This window comes from Bombina bombina, chromosome 3 (genome assembly GCF_027579735.1).
Source record: "Bombina bombina isolate aBomBom1 chromosome 3, aBomBom1.pri, whole genome shotgun sequence".
Lineage (NCBI taxonomy): Eukaryota > Metazoa > Chordata > Amphibia > Anura > Bombinatoridae > Bombina > Bombina bombina.
The window spans coordinates 481674509-481698856 of record NC_069501.1 but is presented as its reverse complement, the minus strand read 5'-3'; the positions used below and the strand labels follow the sequence as shown (position 1 = coordinate 481698856).

The 24348-nt window shown below is 40.8% G+C and overlaps 1 protein-coding gene across 1 annotated transcript in view; it reads right to left on the bottom strand.

Moving 5' to 3' along the window:
• Window positions 1–24348, bottom strand: part of ACACA (acetyl-CoA carboxylase alpha) — a 1007059-nt gene that overhangs the window by 772758 nt on the left and 209953 nt on the right. The window contains exon 16 of the mRNA XM_053706820.1: window positions 6856–6937. Within this exon, the coding sequence (XP_053562795.1) occupies window positions 6856–6937 (82 nt within the window). The remainder of the gene's footprint in view (window positions 1–6855; window positions 6938–24348) is intronic.

The window sequence follows — 24348 nt, the reverse complement described above, 5'->3', positions numbered from 1 at the left end:
GGGCTAGAGGGAAAAGTGACCGCTCATTTTAAAGTTGATACAAATAAGGGGAGGATTGCCCACCTATGATGCAGCTGATCACCATTAAAAAACATAAATTAAGTTTACCTGATAATTTCATTTCCATCGAGGGGAGGAGAGTCCACGGCTTAATTCATTACTGTTGGGAATTAAGAACCTGGCCACCAGGAGGAGGCAAAGACACCCCAGCCAAAGGCTTAAATACCTCCCCCACTTCCCTCATCCCCCAGTCATTCTGCCGAGGGAACAAGGAACAGTAGGAGAAATATCAGGATATAAAAGGTGCCAGAAGATAAATTAAATTTAGGTCCGCCCATCAGAGATAAAAGCGGGAGCCGTGAACTCTCCTCCCCTCGATGGAAACGAAATTATCAGGTAAGCATAATTTATGTTTTCCATCTAAAGGGGAGGAGAGTCCACGGCTTACTGTTGGGAACATATACACAAGCTCTAGAGGATAATGAATGATCTGAGGGCACCACAGTCTGCAAACCCTTTCTCCCAAAAACAGCTTCAACAGAAGCAAAAACATCAAATTTGTAAAACTTTGTAAAAAGTGTGTAAGGAGGACCAGGTAGCCGCCTTACAAATTTGCTCCATAGAGGTCTCAGTCTTGAAGGCCCAAGACGAAGCCACAGCTCTAGTGGAATGAGCCGTGATCCTCTGAGGAGGCTTATGTCCCGCTGTCTCATAGACCAAGCGAATCAAGCTCCTCAACCAAAAGGACAAAGAAGTAGAAGAAGCTTTCTGCCCCTTGCGCTTCCCTGAATACACCACAAAAAGAGATGTAGACTGTCTGAAATCCTTCGTAGCCTGAAGATAGAACTTCGGGGTACGAACCACATCCAGATTATGAAGTAACCTCTCCTTAGAAGAAGAAAAGTTAGGACACAAAGAAGGAACCACTATTTCCCGACTGATGTTACGGTTAGACACCACCTTGGGAAGAAACCCCAAACCAATGCGAAGCACAGCCTTATCCGCATGAAAAACCAGATAAGATGGCTGAAACATTGCAAGGCAGCCAGTTCAGACACTCTGCGTGCCGATGCAATGGCCAACAGGAAGAGAACTTTCCAGGACAAAATCTTAATGTCAATGGAATGCATAGGCTCAAACGGAACCCTCTGCAATACCTTAAGGATCAAGTTTAAGCTCCATGGGGGAGCAGACTGTCTAAAGACAGGCCTAATTCTAAACACAGCCTGAACAAAAGATTGGATGTCAGGGAGCTCAGCGACAAGACTGATAATGCAGAAATCTGTCCCTTTAAAGAACTAGCAGCAAGACCCTTCTCCAAACCGTCTTGGAGAAAGAACAGAATCCTGGATTCCTTCATCTTATGCCAAGGATATCTATGCTTCTCACACCAGGACAAGTAAGTCCTCCACACCTTATGGTAGATGCAATGAGTGACTGTCTTCCTTGCCTGAATTAGAGTATTAATCACACTTTTCGAAAAGCCTCTCTTGGCCAAAACTAGGCGTTCAATCTCCACCCAGTCAGCCTCGGAGAATCAAGATCTTGATGTTGAAAGGGGCCCTGTTCCAGCAGATCCCTGCGACAGGGTAACCTCCACGGCGGAGAGGATGACATCCCCACCAGATCCGCAAACCACGTCCTCCGCAGCCATATTGGAGCAATCAGAATGGCCGAAGCTCGCTCCTGTTTGATGTGTGCCACTACAAGAGGTAGAAGTGGTAACGGTGGAAAAATGTAAGCTAGGCTGAACCCCCAAGGCACCGATAAGGCATCTATTAGCTCCGCCTGCGGATCCCTGAACCTCGACCTGTATTGGGGTAGCTTGCAATTGAATATGGACGCCATGAGATCTATTTCCTGCGTTTCCCACCTGAGACAAATCTCCACAAACACTTCGGGTGAAGAGACCATTCTCCCGGATGGAAGGACTGCCTGCTGAGAAAGTCTGCTTCCCAGTTGTCCACACCTGGAATGTGAATCGCTGAGAGCGAGCAGATGTGGGACTCTGCCCACTCCAAGATCCGAGACACCTCCCTCATAGCTAGGGAGCTCCTTGTACCCCCCTGATGGTTGATGTAAGCCACCGAGGTAATGTGTTTGGTCTGGAATCTGATGAAGCTGAACGACCCCAGAAGAGGCCACGCCTTCAGAGCATTGTAGATTGCTCGGAGTTCCAGAATATTTATCGGAAGGAGAGACTCCTCCCGGGACCATTTTCCTTGTGCCATCCTGGCACCCCAAACAGCTCCCCATCCTGCCAGACTCGCGTCCGTGGTCACAATCTCCCACGAGGTCTCAAGAAGGATGTCCCCATGGACAGTTGCTCCGGACAGATCCACCAAGAGAGGGGAATACGTTCCACTGTCTCAACAAAATTGTAGAGGTCTGAGATGAAACCTGGCGAATGGAATGATGTCTATGCTGGAAACCATGAGTCTGATAACCTCCATACACTGAGCCACCGAGGGGCTTGAGGAGGACTGAAGGGCAAGACAAGAGGACGCAATCTTCCTGCGTCAATGGTCTGTGAGAAATATTTTCATGGACATGGAGTTTATTATCGTGCCCAGGAACTCCACCCTGTTGCTGGGAACCAGGAAACTCTTTCCTGAGTTGATCTTCCAACCATGAGATTGGAGCAAAAGAAGAAGAGATCTCAAATGATCCTCTGCGAGACTGAGCAACGGCGCCTGGACTAGGATGTCGTCCAGATAGGGCGCAACAGCAATGCTTATGGCTCTGGCCACCGCAAGTAGCGCCCCCAGAACCTTTGTGAAGACTTTCTGGGCCGTCGCCAGACCAAAAGGAAGGGCCACAAACTGGAAGTGTTGGTCCAGAAACGTAAATCTCAGGAACTTGAAGTGGTCCCTGTGGATTGGCACATGAAGGTAAGTGTCCTTCAAGTCAATGGTTGTCATGAACCTCTTGAACTAAGTGTTCCTCTTGAACTAAGGGCAGAATAGATATGATTGTTTCCATTTTGAACGACGGAACACTCAAAAACTTGTTTAAACACTTTAGGTCCAGAATCGGGCGAAACGTGCCCTCCTTCTTTGGAACCACAAAAAGATTTAAATAGTACCCTAGACCCCTCTCTGCTTGGGGTACTGGTACGATAACACCTAGAGAGGAGAGATCTCTGAAACATTCTAGAAAGGCTTCTTTCTTTTCCAGTCTTGAAGACAGGTTTGATAGGAGGAATCTGCCCCTGGGCAGATAGGATCTGAACCCTATCCTGTAACCCTGGGCGACAACATCCAGAACCCAAGGGTCCTGAATGTCCTGCAACCAGGCTTCTGAGAAGAGAGATAATCTGCCCCCTACTTGGTCAGGAGACCGATCAGGGGACACCACTTCATGCCGATTTTGTCTCGGTGGGCTTCTTGCTCTGCTTAGACTTGTTCCAAGAATGAGCCGATATCCAAGTTCCCTTAGACTGGTCCGCTTTCACTGTGGACTGCTGGCGCTGGGCCTTGTCCGCACAAAAACGACGAAAAGTAGATCCTTTAGGCTTAGTCTTCTTATCCTGCGGTAGGAGAGCTCCCTTGCCTCCCATAACCATGGAGGCAGGGACAAAAAAGCCTCGACTTAGAGGTCATGTCCGCCGACCAAGACTTTAGCCACAGAGCCCTGCGAGCTAAAACGGAAAAACCTAACACCTTAGCGTTCAGGCGAATAATTTGCATATTGGCATCACATATGAAAGAATAGGTGATCTTCAGCGCCTTAATCTTATCCTGTATCTCGTCGATGGAAGTCTCCCCCGCGACCATTTCACACGGATTCACACCAATATGTCGTAGCTCTGGCAACTGCGGGTACAGCCACTGCCGGCTGAAAAACAAACTTTGTGTGTTGAAACATTTTCCTTAACATGTTTTCCAAGTTTTTATCCATGGGCTCCTTAAACAACAAATTATCCTCAAGGGGAATAGTTGTCCGATTTGTGAGCGTGGAGATAGCACCATCCAGCTTAGGGATGGGGAACAGTTTCTTAAAGGAAGAAGAAGGGGAAAAGAAAGAACCTAATCGCTCCCATTCATTCTTAATAATATTAGCTATCTTAACAGGAACCGGGAAGGCCTGAGGCACCACCCTGTCCTCATATACCTTATCAAGCTTAGGAATCGCAGGTTCTTCTGGAAGTTTCGGTTCAGGAATTTCCAGAGTAGCAAACACTTGTTTCAGCAAAAAGCGCAAATTTTCCATCCTAAACCTAAAGTCAGGCTCCTCCACAGCCGGAGGTTTAGATGACACGGACTCAGACCCAGAAGGGGCCTCCTCCAAAGAGTCGGAGTGGGCCTCGTCATCGTATAACGCCTCAGATATTTCCACAGGCGTAGTCAACCCCTGGGCCGGGCCGCCATAATACTCCCTATGCTTGCGCTTAGCAGAACGTGGTAAGGCATGGATCACTTTCGATGCCGCCGTTTGCAGTTGATCCGCAAAATCCGACGGCCAACGAATCTTTCCCGCAGGAGTAATGGTTGGACCCTGGAGAGCTGCATGTGCAACAGGAGATGGATGCAGGGAACGCACCTCACGGGACGGGGACCCCCCAGAGGTGGACAGCTCAGTAGTACTAGACATCCGTTTGCTCTTAGATATCATAACTTTATTAAGGCATGTGGAACATAGTTGAGCAGGCTGATCTACCAGAACTTTCTCACAATAATCACAGGAATGAGACCTAGTTAAAGAGGGTGAGCCCTCTAATGCGTCAGAGTCCTCCATAGCTTGCGCTGTTATTAAGGACTAGATTCACTTAATAAATAGCCACCTTTATAACCTCTGAAGGCCGGGGTACTCACCACCTCCTATGACCCAGACTACAGAAACCGCGCCACTGATCAACAGAGGAAGATAGATAGCCACACCCGGTCAAATGGAATGTCCGGCAGGACTGCCCCTGCCTAAAGAAAAAACGCGCCAAAAAAAAAAGGCTGCGCTGTACTCCCGTAAGTCATCTGAGAGTTGTACACATTGGCAGAGCCTCATTTCGCACATAACGCAGCAATGACACAATAAACAATATCATGTTCTGTATATGTATTTCTGTGTACTGTATGCATACATGTATATGTTCTGTATGAGTGTATATGTACATATAGCACTGTATGTGTGTATGTATGTATATATTCTGTATGTTTGTATATGTATATGTTCTGTATGAGTGTATGTGTGTACATGCACTGTTTGTGTATGTACGTATGTATGTATATGTTCTGTTTAAGTGTATGTTTGTGTTTATGCACTGTGTGTGTGTGTGTGTATGTATGTATATGTTGTGTATGTGTGTATATATGCACTGTGTGTATGTTTGTAAGTATATGTCCTGTATGAGTGTATGTGTGTGTATATGCACTGTGTGTGTGTGTCTATATGTTCTGTGTGTGTGTGTATATATGCACTGTGTGTATGTTTATGTTCTGTATTATTGCATGTGTGTATATGCACTGTGTGTGTATGTTTTGTGTGTATGTGTGTCTATGTATATGTTCTGTATGTGTGTGTGTGTTTGTATATGCACTGTTTGTATGTATATGTTCTGTATGAGTGTATGTGTGTGTATATGCACTGTGTGTATGCATATGTTCTGTATGAGTATGTGTATATGCACTGTGTGTGTGTATGTATATGTTCTGTATGAGTGTATGTGTGTATATGCACTGTGTGTATGTATATGTTGTGTATGTGTGTGTATGTATATGTTGTGTATGTGTGTGTATGTATATGTTGTGTATGTGTGTATATATCCACTGTGTGTATGTTTGTATGTATATGTTCTGTATGAGTGCATGTGTGTGTAAATGCAATGAAGGCCAAACAACTACAAAGATTTCTAGAACAGGGTTGTGAAAATGGCCCAGCAGTGAAAGGGTTAAATACTCAAATTTACAAGGTATGTAATGTTGCCCTAAATATTGGTACATTTAAAGGACTCCAAAACTTTGTTTTTTAATGTACACCGGGAACACAAGTTTCAATAAACAAAGATGCATCTATTATAAAGTACCTACTTTTAAACTCAAACGATGTTTCTAAGCATTATAATATTAATTTATCATTTTCGGCTATGACGTCGTTCAAGACAACCCTCTAAAATGGGGCATGCATTATAGAAATCCATTTCCAATCCGATGGCGATATTTTGCATATAATTAATTTACTATAACGTCACCATACGCATGCGTAATGCTATCCAAACATTTACGCATGCGCATATCCTCTACTCTGTTATTTTAATTTCAATAATGATTGAATTTATGCTCGTTATTTTCAGGGAGATTCTCACAGCGCAGCGCTCTTACCTGCTCTATGCAATGTAGTCATCAGCTCTGTCTAACATCGATACAGCCAGTCTCGGTATTGATGTGACTGACGTAGAGTATGATGACTGAGCAGTTCGCGCATGCGCATAGTGGCAATACTCCACCATTATCATAACCTGGGTTATCAGTTTTAATTGGAGGATGGGAAATTATAGCCGGCTGTGGGTTTGGAAATATTTATTTTTTCAAAATTGGATTGCAAACGTATGGTACATCTTTGGAACGCAATGTAAATTACAAAATAATAGAAAATACGTTGATATTGCGATTGCAGATCATAAGAATTTTGGGTTTAGTGTCCCTTTAAGCTGCCCTTTTTACCCCCCCCCCCCCAAAAAAAAGCTACCATATGTCAAAGCAAAGATATATACACTATAAATCGGAATCAATATGATGAAAGCTTACTGAAAAAGCAACCTATTAGTGAAAAGCAGTGGATGTAATTGGTTGCTTCAACACTTTTTAATAGAGTTAATTAATGGTGTATTTCTCAAAAGCAAACAATATATATCTGTTTTACCTTAACAACATATTTCTTCCCCTCGTAAATAAGTTCCACATCCACAGTGTTAAGTAGTGTATGTGCCGGCAACACTTGACCCCTGATTTAAAAAAAAAAAAAAATGTTCATTAAAGTCTAATTCCAACCACTAGATGGGGATGTTAGTTAATGTAGAATGAGCAAAATCAGCTATATTACAAAGAATAAAAAAAAAAACACCCAAATTATTACAAATATTCAAAATATATCAACTTAAAGAGATATAAAACCCATTTTTTTATTTCATGATACAGATAGAGCAAGTGAATTTAAACAACTTTTTAATTTTCTTCTATTTGCAAATTTTCTTCGTTCTCTTGGTATCTTTTGTTGAAAAGCAGGGACGTGTGCTTAGGAGCTGGCCCATTTCTGAAGCATTATATGGCAGCAGTTTTGCCAGAATGCTATACATTTGCAAGAACACTATATGGCAGCACTATTTATTGATGTTGTGCTCAATATGCCTACCTAGGTAACTCTTCAACACATATCATGGGAACAAAGCAAATTTGATCACAGAAATAAATTGGAAACTTTTTTTAAAATGTTATGCTCTGTCTGAATCACTAAATAATATTTTTGGGTTTCATATCCCTTTAACTCACACCAATATACCACCTATTCTTGCGGGTCGAACAAATATCTCCAAAACCTACCTAATGTTATAATAAGGATTATATTTAATCAGCCATATGCAGCTTTCAGTGTAATTGCACAACTCATTTTAGCTCTATTATATTCATTTAAAGACACTCTGGAAATGAAATAGTGTGAATGTGCTGTAAGCACCATTATTTTAAAGGAACGTAAACATGCAAAAAGAAACTGATCTAATGCGTTATTGCTGTTGCATTTATATAACTATGCAACAAGGTTAAACACAGAGTTGAAGTCACAAGCAGATCCTTAAAGGGATAGTAAACTCAAAAAATATATATATATATATTTTTTAAAACATCATTAAGTATTATAAATATTTACAATAAGTACCTAAGTTTCCTATCCTTTTCTTGGTATTTCTAATACAAATTCCATATTTCACCAAACCCAGTTTTTCCTCATTATACATACCCTATAAAGATGTTCTACCTAGGTAGAAACATCATGGTGGCCCGCATGCGCATTTAACATATTTTCTGAGTAACGCATGCGCATTTTGGCTCCCCTCAGGTTATTCTTCTGTGGCACGTCATCAAAAAGCAGGGCGGACATCTGGATTGTGATGTAGACATTGGTGGGTGTGGCACACCAGAGCGCGCTCAGCGCTGAAGATTCACTGCTGGCTGAAGGTGATTGTTCTAACTTCTATCAAAATAAGAAGTCCAATGTTTTGGAACAAATTATCACAGCCTCCATGCTAGCCCAGCTTCCCCCAGCCCCACCGTCAGCCGTCAAACACCTCAGAGATTCATTTTTTTTTTTTTTTTAAATGAAGTCCGGAGTCACTTTTGTGGGTTTGATGGCTGAGAATATTGCTGAGGGGAGCCAGCTAGCTCTGTGAATCTCTGTGGTGTTTGACGGCCGACGGTGGGGCTGGGGGAAGCTGGGCTAGCATGGAGGCTGTGATAATTTATGTTCCAAGACATTGGATTTCTTATTTTGATAGAAGTTAGAACAATCACCTTCAGCCAGCCTGGCTATGAATATTAAAAAGTAATGGGCAGAACCTATTGGATGGGGCACGGAAATAATTTTACATAAACCCTGCCTATTTTTATGGGAGGTCGTTAATGCTCATTTTACACAAATTAAAAAGCTAAATTAAACATATTTAGAAGCTTTATTTCAGTAAAAAAGTAGGTTGATTTTATAACATATATTTATATATTTATAATAATGACTTATTTTCTTAATATTTTAAAAAGATTTCTAACCCTTTAATCCACTACTAGGAGCTAGCTGAAAACATGAGGCGAGTCAATGACAAGGGGAATGGGTGTGTAGCCACTTATCACCAGCTAGCTCCAGTAGTGAGAATTGCTGCTCCTGAGCCTAACTCTGTATGCTTATCAACAAAGGATACCAAGAGAAAAGAGTAAATTTGATCACAGAAGTAAATTGTAAAGTATCTTAATATTGCCAATCCTATCCGAGTCATGAGCGTTTAATTATGGATTTTATGTCCTTTTAAAACTGCACATATATGAATTACGTCTATTCTATAAGGGTATCTTCTAAACTCACCTTGTAAAGCAAAGTCATAAACAAAAGCATAAAATACAATGCATAGGAATTAGTAGCGCGCTTGTTCAAAATAGTGAGGAAAGTAAAGGATCAGTATTTTGCAAATTAACTTAAAGGGATACTCAAGTCAAAATAAACTTTTATTATTCAGATAGAGCATGCAGTTTTAAGATACTTTTTATATTCACACTTTCTGGGGAACAAGATCCTACTGAGCATGTGTGCACAAACTTACAGGGTATATTTATACTAGTCTGTGATTGGCTGATGTCTCACATGATACAGGGGAAAAAACAAAGTATATTCCAGCCTCCAAAAATCTTTAAAAGAACCTTTATTTCCACATAGGGTCCTCAGCAACAAACATACAATGTTTCAAGCCTGAACAGGCTCTTAGTCATGTATAATTGGACATACACAGGTAAATGCCTTTATATACCCTCACCTGTTATTCATCATCCTGGAGGCTGGAATATACTTTGTTTTTGGATTGTTTTGGGACCTGGCAAGTTCTTTATTCCGTGCCCCATTGAAGAAGAAAGACAAAGGTGTGCTGTTTTCCTAACTCCCTGGGTGAATACATGATACAGGGGGCCAGAAAATGGGGGGGGGGGGGGGGGAATCTACTGCTTATTTGAAATTCAGAGTAAGTGCAATTGCATTGTCTTTTTATTATGTACTTGTTAATTATGTCATTCTTCTGCGTAGAGTGGTCCTTTAAAGGATGTACTTTTAATGTCCTTTAATACCAAATGTACCTATTTTGCTTGGTATTGTTTGTTGAAACTTAGCTTCTTTTAATGAGAGCATATTGAAGTAGGTTTAAAAGTGTGCACATGTTTGGAGCAATATCTGTATAACATTGTTACAAACATTGTTGCAAAAGCTGCTATAAAGCACTCAAAACACAGGCATTTTTAATTTCACCAAATGAATGCAAGAGATAGAGGCCAATTGTATAATAAAAGCAAGTGGTATTTTGCACTTATGTTTATGATGATATATTGCAAATAAATATACATAGGTCCTGAAGAGTAAAAAGTTTAAGGGGAGATTGTGAAGTAAATTATATAAATACATTAGTAAGGGGGGGGGAGGGTCTATTTAACAAGTACAGAGGGCTGCTATAGGTTACTTTGAGTAGTAAATGTAAATAAAAATGGGCCTCTCTATTATTTGCACTAAAAACATTATTTCCTCTTCCTACATTTAATTATAAGAGTATATCCCTGCTCATTTTAGTTTATTAGATATGGTGTCTATTATAGTGTAACTAGATTTTCTATAAAGTGTAAATCCAGATCCGAGAAAAAAAGATAACCCTTGATTTAAAGGAAAGCTTATCACGTTTGGATTTTTTATTTTAATTGTAATTTAGTAGTAATTGGGGTTAATGAGGATTGTAGGTGTAATAGAAAGGAACCTAATTGGTCATTGGCAGCCACATAACCTTTCAAAATAGTGTAAGGCCTGATCATTTTGGACCTATCTTTGAATGTGAAAAGAAAAATGATTGAGCAAAAAATGGGTCTCTAAGCTTTCTTTTCATTTTAACCTTGTGGAGTCTAAACCAAAAAAAAAAGTGGGAATACCCTATCTATAGTAGAGATTTCCCCCAGGTCATAATGATGCACAGGGAACTGCAGATCACTATCTCTAATAATGATTAGGCCTACACATTTTCTTCTATTCTAAATGAATTTGAATTCCGTTATGCAATGGTACCTGACTGCATCCAGAATCAAACATATATTTCCAGGAGCTAAGAATCAAGGCAAACATGCTACCCATCTGGTGGTCTTGTCCGGTTATTCAACCCATTTGGTCCACAACTTTCTAGTATATTAACAACCTATTTCACATTCAGTTACCTTTAAACCCTCTAATTTTACTATTTCTATATATTTTTTTTTTTATTTTTTATTTTTTTTTAATAGTGCTAAACAAATTGTGGGAAGCAATAAATACTCCCATGCTCCTTGAATGGAAGGGTCAGGTAGACCTCACTCTTGAAAGGTACCAATAGTATCTTACCGTTAGATTTATTCACCCACACAAATCGACTAATCATTCAACCACTAAAAATCGAAATGAGTGTATACTGCATGGGACCGAAAAAGGTTTGGGTTTTGAAACCTAATGGTAGTTTTATCATCTTTAATACTATATATATATATAAAATATTGTCACCCCTGCATTTCTGTCAGATAATGCACCACTTTGCCCAGAAAATGGTTGCAATTACAAATGTTTAGGCATTCTCATGTTTATTTATTTTGTTTGTATTGATATGACACAAAAAAGTGTGGGGGGGGGAAAGCCAAATCGGACACATTCCACGCAAAACTCCAAAAATGGACTGGACAAAATTATTGGCACCTTCTCACAATTGTAAGAAATAATTGCATTCTAAGTTTGTGATGCTCCTGTAATTTGTAATTAAACTCACCTGTATCAATTAACAGGTGCTGACAATAAAGAAATCACACCGGCAACCAGTTAAAATGGTGAAAATTGACTAAACCTTTCTGTTGTGTGTCTCTGTGTGCCACCCTGAGCATGGAGAAGAGAAAGAGCCACACAGAATTGTCTGAGGATTTGAGAAGCAATAATTGTGGAAAAGCATGGACAATCTCAAGATTACAAGTCCATCTCCAGAGATCTTAATGTTTCTGTTTCCACTGTGCGCAACATTGTCAAGATGTTTACAGCCCATGGCACTGTAGCTAATCTCCCTGGACGTGGACGAACGAGAAAAATTGATTAAAAAGACTGCAACAAAGGATTGTTCGAATGGTGGAAAAAGAACCATGATCAATTTCCAGAAAAATTCAAGCTGACCTTCAGGCAAAGTGTACAAATGTGCCAGCTCGCACTATATGTCACCATCTGAATGAAAAGGGACGCTATGGTAGGAGACCCAGGAGGACCCCACTGCTGACACAGAAACATAAAAAGCCAGATTGGAGTTTGCCAAAACTTAACTGAGGAAGCCAAAACCCTTTTGGGAGAATGTGCTGTGGACAGATAAAACAAAATTACAGCTTTTTTGGTAAAGCCCATCATTCTACTGTTTTCAGAAAAAGAAATAAGGGTTTTTAAAGAAAAAAATACAGTCCCTACAGTCAAACATGGTGGAGGTTCACTGATGTTTTGGGGTTGCTTTGCTGCTTCAGGCACTGGATGTCTTGACTGTGTGCATGGCATTATGAAATCTGAAGACTACCAAAGAATTCTTTGGCGCAATGTAGGGCCTCAGAAAGTTTGGTCTCCGTCAGAGGTCATGGGTGTTATAGCAGGACAACGACCCAAAGTACACATCAAAATGCACCCAGAAATGGTTTAAGACAAAGAGCTGGAGAGTACTGAACTGGTCAGCAATGAGTCCAGATCTCAATCCCATAGAGCACCTGTGGAGAGATCTCAAAACAGCAGTTGGGAAAAGGAACCCTTCCAATCTGAGAGACCTGGAGCAGTTGGCGAAAAAAGAGTGGTCCAAAATACCAGTAGAGAGGTGTAAGAAACTCATTGATGGTTACAGGAAGCCATTGATTCAGTTATTTTTTCCATGGGGTGTGCTACCAAATATTAAATTGAGGGTGCTAATAAATTTGTGCAGTCCATTTTTGGACTTTTGCGTGGAATGTGTCAGATTTGGCTTTTTTTTCCTCTACTTTTTTGTGTCATACCAATACAAACAAAAGAAATAAACATGAGAATGCCTAAACATTTGTAATTGCAACAATTTTCTGGGTGAAGTGGTGCATTATGACAGAAATGTAGGGGTACCAATATTTTTGGCCATTATTATTATTATTAGGTATTTGAAGAGCGTCAATAGATTCTGCAGCGCTAAATGACTGTATTACCATTACAAATATAGTAAAGAACTGCAACCAGAAAGGTAAAAGATGTTTTAAATAAAAAATAGACTAGCGTTTGCATTTTAGAACACAAACAACAAACAAAGATGTAGGCCGAGATGATTGTGACTTACTGGTGAGGAAAAAACATAAATTATACTTATCTGATAATTTAATTTCCTTCTGTATGAGAAGAGTCCACAGCATCATTCCTTACTGGGAAATACTGAACCTGGCTGCCAAAGGCTTAAATACTCCCCCTACTTTCCTCATATCCCAGTCATTCTGCCAAGGGAACAAGGAACAATAGGAGAAATATCAGGGTATAAATGGTGCCAGAAGAAAGAACAAATTTTGGTCCGCCCATCGGAGTATACGGACGGGGGCCGTGGACTCTCCTCATACAGAAGGAAATTAAATTATCAGGTAAGCATAATTTATGTTTTCCTTCTTAATATGAGGAGAGTCCACGGCATCATTCCTTACTGTTGGGAAAACTATTCCCAAGCTCTAGAGGACACTGAATGATAACGGGAGGGGTAAAAGAAAGGCGGACCCTAATCTGAGGGCACCACAGCCTGAAAAAACTTTCTCCCAAAAGCTGCTTCATCCGCAGCAAAAACGTCAAATTTGTAGAATTTTGAAAAAGTATGTAAGGAGGACCAGGTAGCCGCCTTACAAATCTGATCCCTAGAGGCCTCGTTCTTAAAGGCCCAAGAGGAAGCCACCGCTCCAGTGGAATGAGCTGTAATCCTCTGAGGAGGTCTAAGTCCTGCTGACTCATAAGCTAAGCGTATAACATCCGATATCAAACACCTTACAAAACAAACAGATCCTTCTATCTGTTAATAAAATGGTATATGCAGTATGACAGGTAGTAAGGGCGCTAACAGCTAAAGATATCAACAAAAGCAATCCCTATGTGGAAATCTATCAATTAGTAATAATGCATTCTTATAAAAATAAAAGTGTTCAGGTTATATACATAAATACAATTATTTATTACAAAATCGTATATTCGTATATAAATGCAATAGAATAATGGGACGTCTCCCTTATTAATGTATATGTACACCGTATCCTAAATAATGGAAACAGTAGCCAACAAAGTATACTTGGTTAAAAGAAACAGTAGATACAATGTAAAAAAGTAACTGTCCCGTTACTATATTTCAATAGCAGCAATATCAGTTGTAACAGTCTCAATACAAATCTTATTAGAAATATCCCCAATGTCAGAAATCTTCAAAAAGCAACTGATTGGCATCTGCTTTTAAAAACATATGGACATGCGGTGTAGATATTATCTTTCAATGAACCACCTTGGAGTAATTTGACAAACTTGTCAGTGCCAATACTTTGGAACAGATTACCTTCAATTGTTTGATCCAGTCATGCAGTCTCTGCAATTAGGCTTATACCTGGGCTCCTATGCCGCTGGGGAGTTCAGACAATGTTTATTGGCTAGTAGGATTTCTTACAGCCGTGAGTTCACCCCACGTGACCGCTGGCGTCTGACGTCACGGGTGACACTCGAGAGGCTCGTCTTGCTGAGCACGAGCCGAATTGGTTCCTTTATCCGAGTGGATACTGTAGTGTGGAAACAGTAATAAAAATACACCTTTCTATGGAAGTATTACAATACTTCACCTGCACTTAGTGCTACGCACGCAGGCCGTATTCTGATATGGATATAAAAACAATTAACCTGGGTTAAAAAGTCTCTGTCATAAAAACAATGTGGTGGTCTCCAACAGAAGTATAATCCACAACTTTTTACGCGTTTCGCTCTACTAGAGGGCTTTATCAAGATAAGTGTGGCTGAAAAGCAATGCTAACCATCTAGATACCACCTTAAGGTAACAATGTGCCAATACCACCTTTAATTCAAGTGATTAAGAATTGGACCAATAAGGACTAAGAATGACCTTTAAAAGAATATGGAGGAACAGCCACACTTATCTTGATAAAGCCCTCTAGTAGTGCGAAACACGTCGAAAGTTGTGGCTTATACTTCCGCTGGAGACCACCACATTGTTTTTATGACAGAGACTTTTAAACCCGGGTTAATTGTTTTTATATCCATACCAGAATACGGCCTGCGTGTGTAGCACTAAGTGCAGGTGAAGCATTAAGTAATACTTCCATAGAGAGGTGTGTTTTTATTACTGTTTCCACACTACAGTATCCACTCGTATAAAAGAACCAATATGGCTTGTGCTCAGCAAGACAAGCCTCTCGAGTGTCACCCGTGACGTCAGACGCCATCGGTCATGTGGGGTGAACTCGCGGCTGTAAGAAATACTACTAGCCGATAAACATCGTCTGAACTCCATAGCGGCATTGGAGCCCTGGTATAAGCCTAATTGCAGAGACTGCATGACTGGATCAAACGATTGAAGGTATTGGCACTGAAAACTACTCCAAGGTGGTACATTGAAAGATAATATCTACACCACATGTCCATATTTTTTTTTATAGAAAATGCTAATCAGTTGCTTTTTGAAGATTTCTGACATTGGGGATATTTCTAATAAGATTTGTTTTGAGACTGTTACAACTGCTATTGCTGCTATTGAAATATAGTAATGGGACGGTTAAAAGAAACAGTAGATACAATGTAAAAAAGTAACAAAGTATACTTTGTTGGCTACGGTTTCCTTCATTTAGGATACTGTGTACATATACATCAATAAGGGAGACGTCCCATTATTCTATTGCATTTATATATGAATATACGATTTTGTAATAATTAATTTTATTTATGTATACAACCTAAACACTTATTTATATATCTATAAGAATGCATTATTACTAATTGATAGATTTCCACATAGGGATTGCTTTTGTTGATATCTTTAGCTGTTAGCGCCCTTACTACCTGTCATACTGCACAAGCGTATACCACTGCTCAACCAAAAAGATAAAGGAAGTCGAAGAAGCCTTCAGACCCTTACGCTTCCCAGAGTAGATAACAAACAAGGAAGAAGTTTATCTAAAATCCTTAGTAGCTTGAAGATAAAACTTTAAAGCTCAAACCACATCCAAATTATGAAGTAAACGTTCCTTCAAAGAAGAAGGATTAGGACACAAGGAAGGAACTACAATTTCCTAATTGATGCTACGATCAGACACCACCTTAGGAAGAAAACCCAAACTGGTACGTAGGACAGCCTTATCAGTGTGGAACACCAGATAAGGAGACTCACAATGCAAGGCAGCCATTTCAGAAACTCTGCGTGTGGACACTATAGCCAATAGAAAAAGAACCTTCCAGGACAACAATTTAATGTCAACCGAATGCATAGGCTTACACGGAGCCCGTTGCAAAAACTTAAGAACAAGATTCAAACTCCAAGGTGGAGCGTTAGATCTAAACACAGGTCTGATCCAGATCAGAGCCTTAATGAAGGATTGCACGTCAGGGATCTCTGCGAGCCTCTTGTGTAGCAAAACAAAAAGGGGCCGAAATCTCTCCCCTCAGGGAACTGGCAGAAAGGCCCTTCTCCAGAACCTCCTGGAGAAAGGAAAAAATCCTGGCAGCCTTGACCTTATGCCAGGCGAAACCACATTCTTCACACCAGAATAAGTAAGCTCTCCACACCTTATGATAGATGCGACGAGTAACAGGCTTACAAGCCTGAATGAGACCCTCTCAGAGAAACCTCTCTTGGCTAAGACTAATCGTTCAATCTCCACGCAGTCAGCCACAGAGAATCTAGATCTTGATGAACAAAGGGACCTTGTTCCAGCAAATCCCTGCGACAAGGTAACTTCCATGGAGAGATGAGGATATCCCCATCAAGTCCGTGAACCACATCCTGCGTGGCCACGATGGAGTAATTAATATCACTGAAGCTTGCTCCTGCTTGATGCTGGCCACTACACTAGGGAGAAGTGGTAACGGCGGAAAAATGTAAATTAGATATAACCTCCAAGGCACTGCTAATGCATCTATTAGCTCCGTCCCTGGGCCGCGACCCATATCTGGGTAGCTTGGAATTGAGCCGGGACGCCATGAGATCTATGTTGCAAATCTCCGCAAACACCTCGGGATGGAGGAACCATTCCTCCGGATGAAAGGATTGTCTGCTGAGGAAATCCGCTTCCCAGTTGTCCACACCCGGAATGTGGATCACTGACAGCGAGCAACTGTGGGCCTCCCCCCACTCCAGAATCCGAGATACTTCCCTCATTGCTAGGGAGCTCCTCGTTCCCCCCTGATGGTTGATGTAAGCCACCGAGGTCATGTTGTCTGATTGGAATCTGATAAACTGGGACGAACCCAGAACAGGTTAAGCCTTCAGAGCATTGAAGATGGCTCTAAGTTCCAAAATGTTGATCGGGAGGAGGGATTCCTCTCGAGTACATAGGCCTTGTGCCTTCCTGGCACCCCAAACTACTCCCCATCCTGAGAGACTTGTGTCGGTAGTCAAAATCTCCCAAGATGGTCTCAAGAAGGATGTACTTTGGGACAGATGATCTGGACAGAGCAACCAGGAGAGCGATTCTCTCGACTGGTTGTCCAGAGAAATCTGTTGAGACAGATCCGAATAATCGCCGTTCCACTGCCTCAGAATGCACAGCTAAAGTGGTCTGAGATAGAATCTGGCAAAAGGAATGATGTCCATGCAGGACACTATGAAACCAATCACCTCCATACACCGAGCCACAGAGGGCCTTAAGGAGGTCTGGAGGGCAAGACAAGCGGAAGATAGCTTGTAACGTCTCTGGTCTGTAAGGAACATCCTCATGGATATGGAATCTATTATAGTACCCAGGAATTCCACCCTTGTATTGGGAATAAGATAACTCTTTTATAAGTTTATCTTCCATCCACGAGATTGAAGAAGAAATAGAAGGGCTTTCGATTGGTCTTCTGCCAGACGACAGGATGGTGCTTAAACCAGAATATCGTCCAAGTATGGTGCTACTGCTATACCTCTGGTCCTGGCCACTGCAAGCAGAGCCCCTAGAACCTTTGTAAAAACTCTTGGAGCAGTAACTAGACCAAACAGAGGTGCAATAAACTGGAAGTGCTGGTCCAGGAACGCAAACATTAGGAACTTGAAGTGTTCCATGTGTATTGGAACATGAAGGTAAGCATCCTTCAGATCTATCGTGTTCATGAACGGTCCTTCCTGAACTAGGGGAAGGATGGACCTTATTGTCTCCATCTTGAACGAGGGGACAGATAGGAATTTGTTTAAGCACTTTAGGTCCAGAATCGGACGGAAAGTACCCTCCTTCTTTGAGACCACAAAAAGGTTTGGGTAGTATCCCAGACCTCTTTCTGCAAGAGGTCCCGGGACAATGACTCACAGGGAGGAGAGATCCCTCACGCAACCTAGAAAGGCCGCTCTCTTTTCTGGCCTTGAAGAGAGGTTTGACAAGAGGAATCTGCCCCTGGGTGGATAAGACTTGAAACCTATCCTGTATCCCTGAGCGATGACCTCCAGGACCCATGGGTCTTGCACGTCCCCAAACCAAGCTTCCGAAAAGAGTGACAGTCTGCCCCCTACAAGATCCAGAGCCGGATCGGGGGCCACCCCTTCATGCCAGCTTTGTTTCAGTGAGCTTCTTGTTGTGCTTGGATTTATTCCAGGACTGAGCCGGCTTTCAAGTCCCCTTGGATTGCTCAGGCTTTGCGGAGGGCTACTGACGTTGGGATATATACGAACAAAAGGAACGAAAAACATAATTTATGTAAGAACTTACCTGATAAATTCATTTCTTTCATATTAGCAAGAGTCCATGAGCTAGTGACGTATGGGATATACATTCCTACCAGGAGGGGCAAAGTTTCCCAAACCTCAAAATGCCTATAAATACACCCCTCACCACACCCACAATTCAGTTTAACGAATAGCCAAGAAGTGGGGTGATAAAAAAGTGCGAAAGCATATAAAATAAGGAATTGGAATAATTGTGCTTTATACAAAAATCATAACCACCCCAAAAAAGGGCGGGCCTCATGGACTCTTGCTAATATGAAAGAAATGAATTTATCAGGTAAGTTCTTACATAAATTATGTTTTCTTTCATGTAATTAGCAAGAGTCCATGAGCTAGTGACGTATGGGATAATGATTACCCAAGATGTGGATCTTTCCACGCAAGAGTCACTAGAGAGGGAGGGATAAAATAAAGACAGCCAATTCCTGCTGAAAATAATCCACACCCAAAATAAAGTTTAATGAAAACATAAGCAGAAGATTCAAACTGAAACCGCTGCCTGAAGTACTTTTCTACCAAAAACTGCTTCAGAAGAAGAAAATACATCAAAATGGTAGAATTTAGTAAAAGTATGCAAAGAGGACCAAGTTGCTGCTTTGCAAATCTGATCAATCGAAGCTTCATTCCTAAACGCCCAGGAAGTAGAAACTGACCTAGTAGAATGAGCTGTAATCCTTTGAGGCGGAGTTTTACCCGACTCGACATAAGCATGATGAATTAAAGATTTCAACCAAGATGCCAAAGAAATGGCAGAAGCTTTCTGGCCTTTTCTAGAACCGGAAAAGATAACAAATAAACTAGAAGTCTTTCGGAAAGACTAAGTAGCTTCAACATAATATTTCAAGGCTCTAACAACATCCAAAGAATGCAATGATTTCTCCTTAGAATTCTTAGGATTAGGACATAATGAAGGAACCACAATTTCTCTACTAATGTTGTTAGAATTCACAACTTTAGGTAAAAATTCAAAAGAAGTTCGCAACACTGCCTTATCCTGATGAAAAATCAGAAAAGGAGACTCACAAGAAAGAGCAGATAATTCAGAAACTCTTCTGGCAGAAGAGATTGCCAAAAGGAACAAAACTTTCCAAGAAAGTAATTTAATGTCCAATGAATGCATAGGTTCAAACGGAGGAGCTTGAAGAGCCCCTAGAACCAAATTCAAACTCCAAGGAGGAGAAATTGACTTAATGACAGGTTTTATACGAACCAAAGCTAGTACAAAACAATGAATATCAGGAAGATTAGCAATCTTTCTGTGAAAAAGAACAGAAAGAGCAGAGATTTGTCCTTTCAAAGAACTTGCGGATAAACCTTTATCTAAACCATCCTGAAGAAACTGTAAAATTCTCGGAATTCTAAAAGAATGCCAAGAAAAATGATGAGAAAGATACCAAGAAATATAAGTCTTCCAGACTCTATAATATATCTCTCTGGATACAGATTTACGAGCCTGTAACATAGTATTAATCACAGAGTCAGAGAAACCTCTTTGACCAAGAATCAAGCGTTCAATCTCCATACCTTTAAATTTAAGGATTTGAGATCCTGATGGAAAAAAGGACCTTGCGACAGAAGGTCTGGTCGTAGCGGAAGAGTCCACGGATGGCAAGAGGCCATCCGGACAAGATCCGCATACCAAAACCTGTGAGGCCATGCCGGAGCTACCAGCAGAACAAACGAGCATTCCTTCAGAATCTTGGAGATTACTCTTGGAAGAAGAACTAGAGGCGGAAAGATATAAGCAGGATGATACTTCCAAGGAAGTGATAATGCATCCACTGCTTCCGCCTGAGGATCCCGGGATCTGGACAGATACCTGGGAAGTTTCTTGTTTAGATGAGACGCCATCAGATCTATTTCTGGAAGCTCCCACATTTGAACAATCTGAAGAAATACCTCTGGGTGAAGAGACCATTCGCCCGGATGCAACGTTTGGCGACTGAGATAATCCGCTTCCCAATTGTCTATACCTGGGATATGAACCGCAGATATTAGACAGGAGCTGGATTCCGCCCAAACCAGAATTCGAGATACTTCTTTCATAGCCAGAGGACTGTGAGTCCCTCCTTGATGATTGATGTATGCCACAGTAGTGACATTGTCTGTCTGAAAACAAATGAACGATTCTCTCTTCAGAAGAGGCCAAAACTGAAGAGCTCTGAAAATTGCACGGAGTTCCAAAATATTGATCGGTAATCTCACCTCCTGAGATTCCCAAACTCCTTGTGCTGTCAGAGATCCCCACACAGCTCCCCAACCTGTGAGACTTGCATCTGTTGAAATTACAGTCCAGGTCGGAAGCACAAAAGAAGCCCCCTGAATCAAACGATGGTGATCTGTCCACCACGTTAGAGAGTGTCGTACAATCGGTTTTAAAGATATTAATTGAGATATCTTTGTGTAATCCTTGCACCATTGATTCAGCATACAGAGCTGAAGAGGTCGCATGTGAAAACGAGCAAAGGGGATCGCGTCCGATGCAGCAGTCATAAGACCTAGAATTTCCATGCATAAGGCTACCGAAGGGAATGATTGTGACTGAAGGTTTCGACAAGCCGAAATCAATTTTAGACGTCTCTTGTCTGTTAAAGACAGAGTCATGGACACTGAATCTATCTGGAAACCCAGAAAGGTTACCCTTGTCTGAGGAATCAATGAACTTTTTGGTGAATTGATCCTCCAACCATGATCTTGAAGAAACAACACAAGTCGATTCGTATGAGATTCTGCTAAATGTAAAGACTGAGCAAGTACCAAGATATCGTCCAAATAAGGAAATACCACAATACCCTGTTCTCTGATTACAGACAGAAGGGCACCGAGAACCTTTGTAAAAATTCTTGGAGCTGTAGCTAGGCCAAACGGCAGAGCCACAAACTGGTAATGCTTGTCCAGAAAAGAGAATCTCAGGAACTGATAATGATCTGGATGAATCGGAATATGCAGATATGCATCCTGTAAATCTATTGTGGACATATAATGCCCTTGCTGAACAAAAGGCAAGATAGTCCTTACAGTTACCATTTTGAATGTTGGTATCCTTACATAACGATTCAATATTTTTAGATCCAGAACTGGTCTGAAAGAATTCTCCTTCTTTGGTACAATGAAGAGATTTGAATAAAACCCCATCCCCTGTTCCAGAACTGGAACTGGCATAATTACTCCAGTCAACTCTAGATCTGAAACACAATTCAGAAATGCTTGAGCTTTCACTGGATTTACTGGGACACGGGAAAGAAAAAATCTCTTTGCAGGAGGTCTCATCTTGAAACCAATTCTGTACCCTTCTGAAACAATGTTCTGAATCCAAAGATTGTGAACAGAATTGATCCAAATTTCTTTGAAAAAACGTAACCTGCCCCCTACCAGCTGAGCTGGAATGAGGGCCGCACCTTCATGTGGACTTAGAAGCAGGTTTTGCCTTTCTAGAAGGCTTGGATTTATTCCAGACTGGAGATGGTTTCCAAACTGAAACTGCTCCTGAGGATGAAGGATCAGGCTTTTGTTCTTTGTTGAAACGAAAGGAACGAAAACGATTATTAGCCCTGTTTTTACCCTTAGATTTTTTATCCTGTGGTAAAAAAGTTCCTTTCCCACCAGTAACAGTTGAGATAATAGAATCCAACTGAGAACCAAATAATTTGTTACCCTGGAAAGAAATGGAAAGTAGAGTTGATTTAGAAGCCATATCAGCATTCCAAGTTTTAAGCCATAAAGCTCTTCTAGCTAGAATAGCTAGAGACATAAACCTGACATCAACTCTGATAATATCAAAGATGGCATCACAGATAAAATTATTAGCATGCTGAAGAAGAATAATAATATTATGAGAATCATGATCTGTTACTTGTTGCGCTAAAGTCTCCAACCAAAAAGTTGAAGCTGCAGCAACATCAGCCAATGATATAGCAGGTCTAAGAAGATTACCTGAACACAGATAAGCTTTTCTTAGAAAGGATTCAATTTTCCTATCTAAAGGATCTTTAAACGAAGTACCATCCGACGTAGGAATAGTAGTACGTTTAGCAAGGGTAGAAATAGCCCCATCGACTTTAGGGATTTTGTCCCAAAATTCTAATCTGTCAGACGGCACAGGATATAATTGCTTAAAACGTTTAGAAGGAGTAAATGAATTACCCAATTTATCCCATTCTCTGGAAATTACTTCAGAAATAGCATTAGGAACAGGAAAAACTTCTGGAATAACCACAGGAGATTTAAATACCTTATCTAAACGTTTAGAATTAGTATCAAGAGGACCAGAATCCTCTATTTCTAAAGCAATTAGTACTTCTTTAAGTAAAGAACGAATAAATTCCATTTTAAATAAATATGAAGATTTATCAGCATCAATCTCTGAGACAGAATCCTCTGAACCAGAAGAGTCATCAGAATCAGAATGATGATGTTCATTTAAAAATTCATCTGTAGAGAGAGAAGTTTTAAAAGATTTTTTATGTTTACTAGAAGGAGAAATAACAGACATAGCCTTCTTGATGGATTCAGAAACAAAATCTCTTATGTTATCAGGAATATTCTGCACCTTAGATGTTGAGGGAACTGCAACAGGCAATGGTACATTACTAAAGGAAATATTATCTGCTTTAACAAGTTTGTCATGACAATTAATACAAACAACAGCCGGAGGAATAGCTACCAAAAGTTTACAGCAGATACACTTAGCTTTGGTAGTTCCAGCACTAGACAGCGATTTTCCTGAAGTATCTTCTGACTCAGATGCAACGTGAGACATCTTGCAATATGTAAGAGAAAAAACAACATATAAAGCAAAATTGATCAAATTCCTTAAATGACAGTTTCAGGAATGGGAAAAAATGCCAATAAACAAGCTTCTAGTAACCAGAAGCAAAGAAAAAATTAGACTGAAATAATGTGGAGACAAAAGCGACGCCCATATTTTTTGGCGCCAAATAATACGCCCACAAATTACGCCACATCCGGAACACCGACATTTTTGGCGCAAAAGGACGTCAAAAAAATGACGCAACTTCCGGCGACACGTATGACGCCAGAAACAGAAAAGATTTTTTGCGCCAAAAAAGTCCGCGCCAAGAATGACGCAATAAAATGAAGCATTTTCAGCCCCCGCGAGCCTAACAGCCCACAGGGAAAAAAAGTCAAATTTTTTAAGGTAAGAAAAAATGATTGATTCAAATGCATTATCCCAAATATGAAACTGACTGTCTGAAAATAAGGAATGTTGAACATTCTGAGTCAAGGCAAATAAATGTTTGAATACATATATTTAGAACTTTATAAACAAAGTGCCCAACCATAGCTTAGAGTGTCACAGAAAATAAGATTTACTTACCCCAGGACACTCATCTACATGTTTGTAGAAAGCCAAACCAGTACTGAAACGAAAATCAGCAGAGGTAATGGTATATAAATAAGAGTATATCGTCGATCTGAAAAGGGAGGTAAGAGATGAATCTCTACGACCGATAACAGAGAACCTATGAAATAGACCCCGTAGGAGATCACTGCATTCAAATAGGCAATACTCTCCTCACATCCCTCTGACATTCACTGCACGCTGAGAGCAGTGGCGTAGCGTGGGGGGGGCCACAGGGGCGGTTGCCCCGGGCGCATAATTCTTAGGGGCGCAAAATTTCAAAAGAGGAAGTCGCCTGCCAATTCATACGGTGTGCTACCGTGCACAC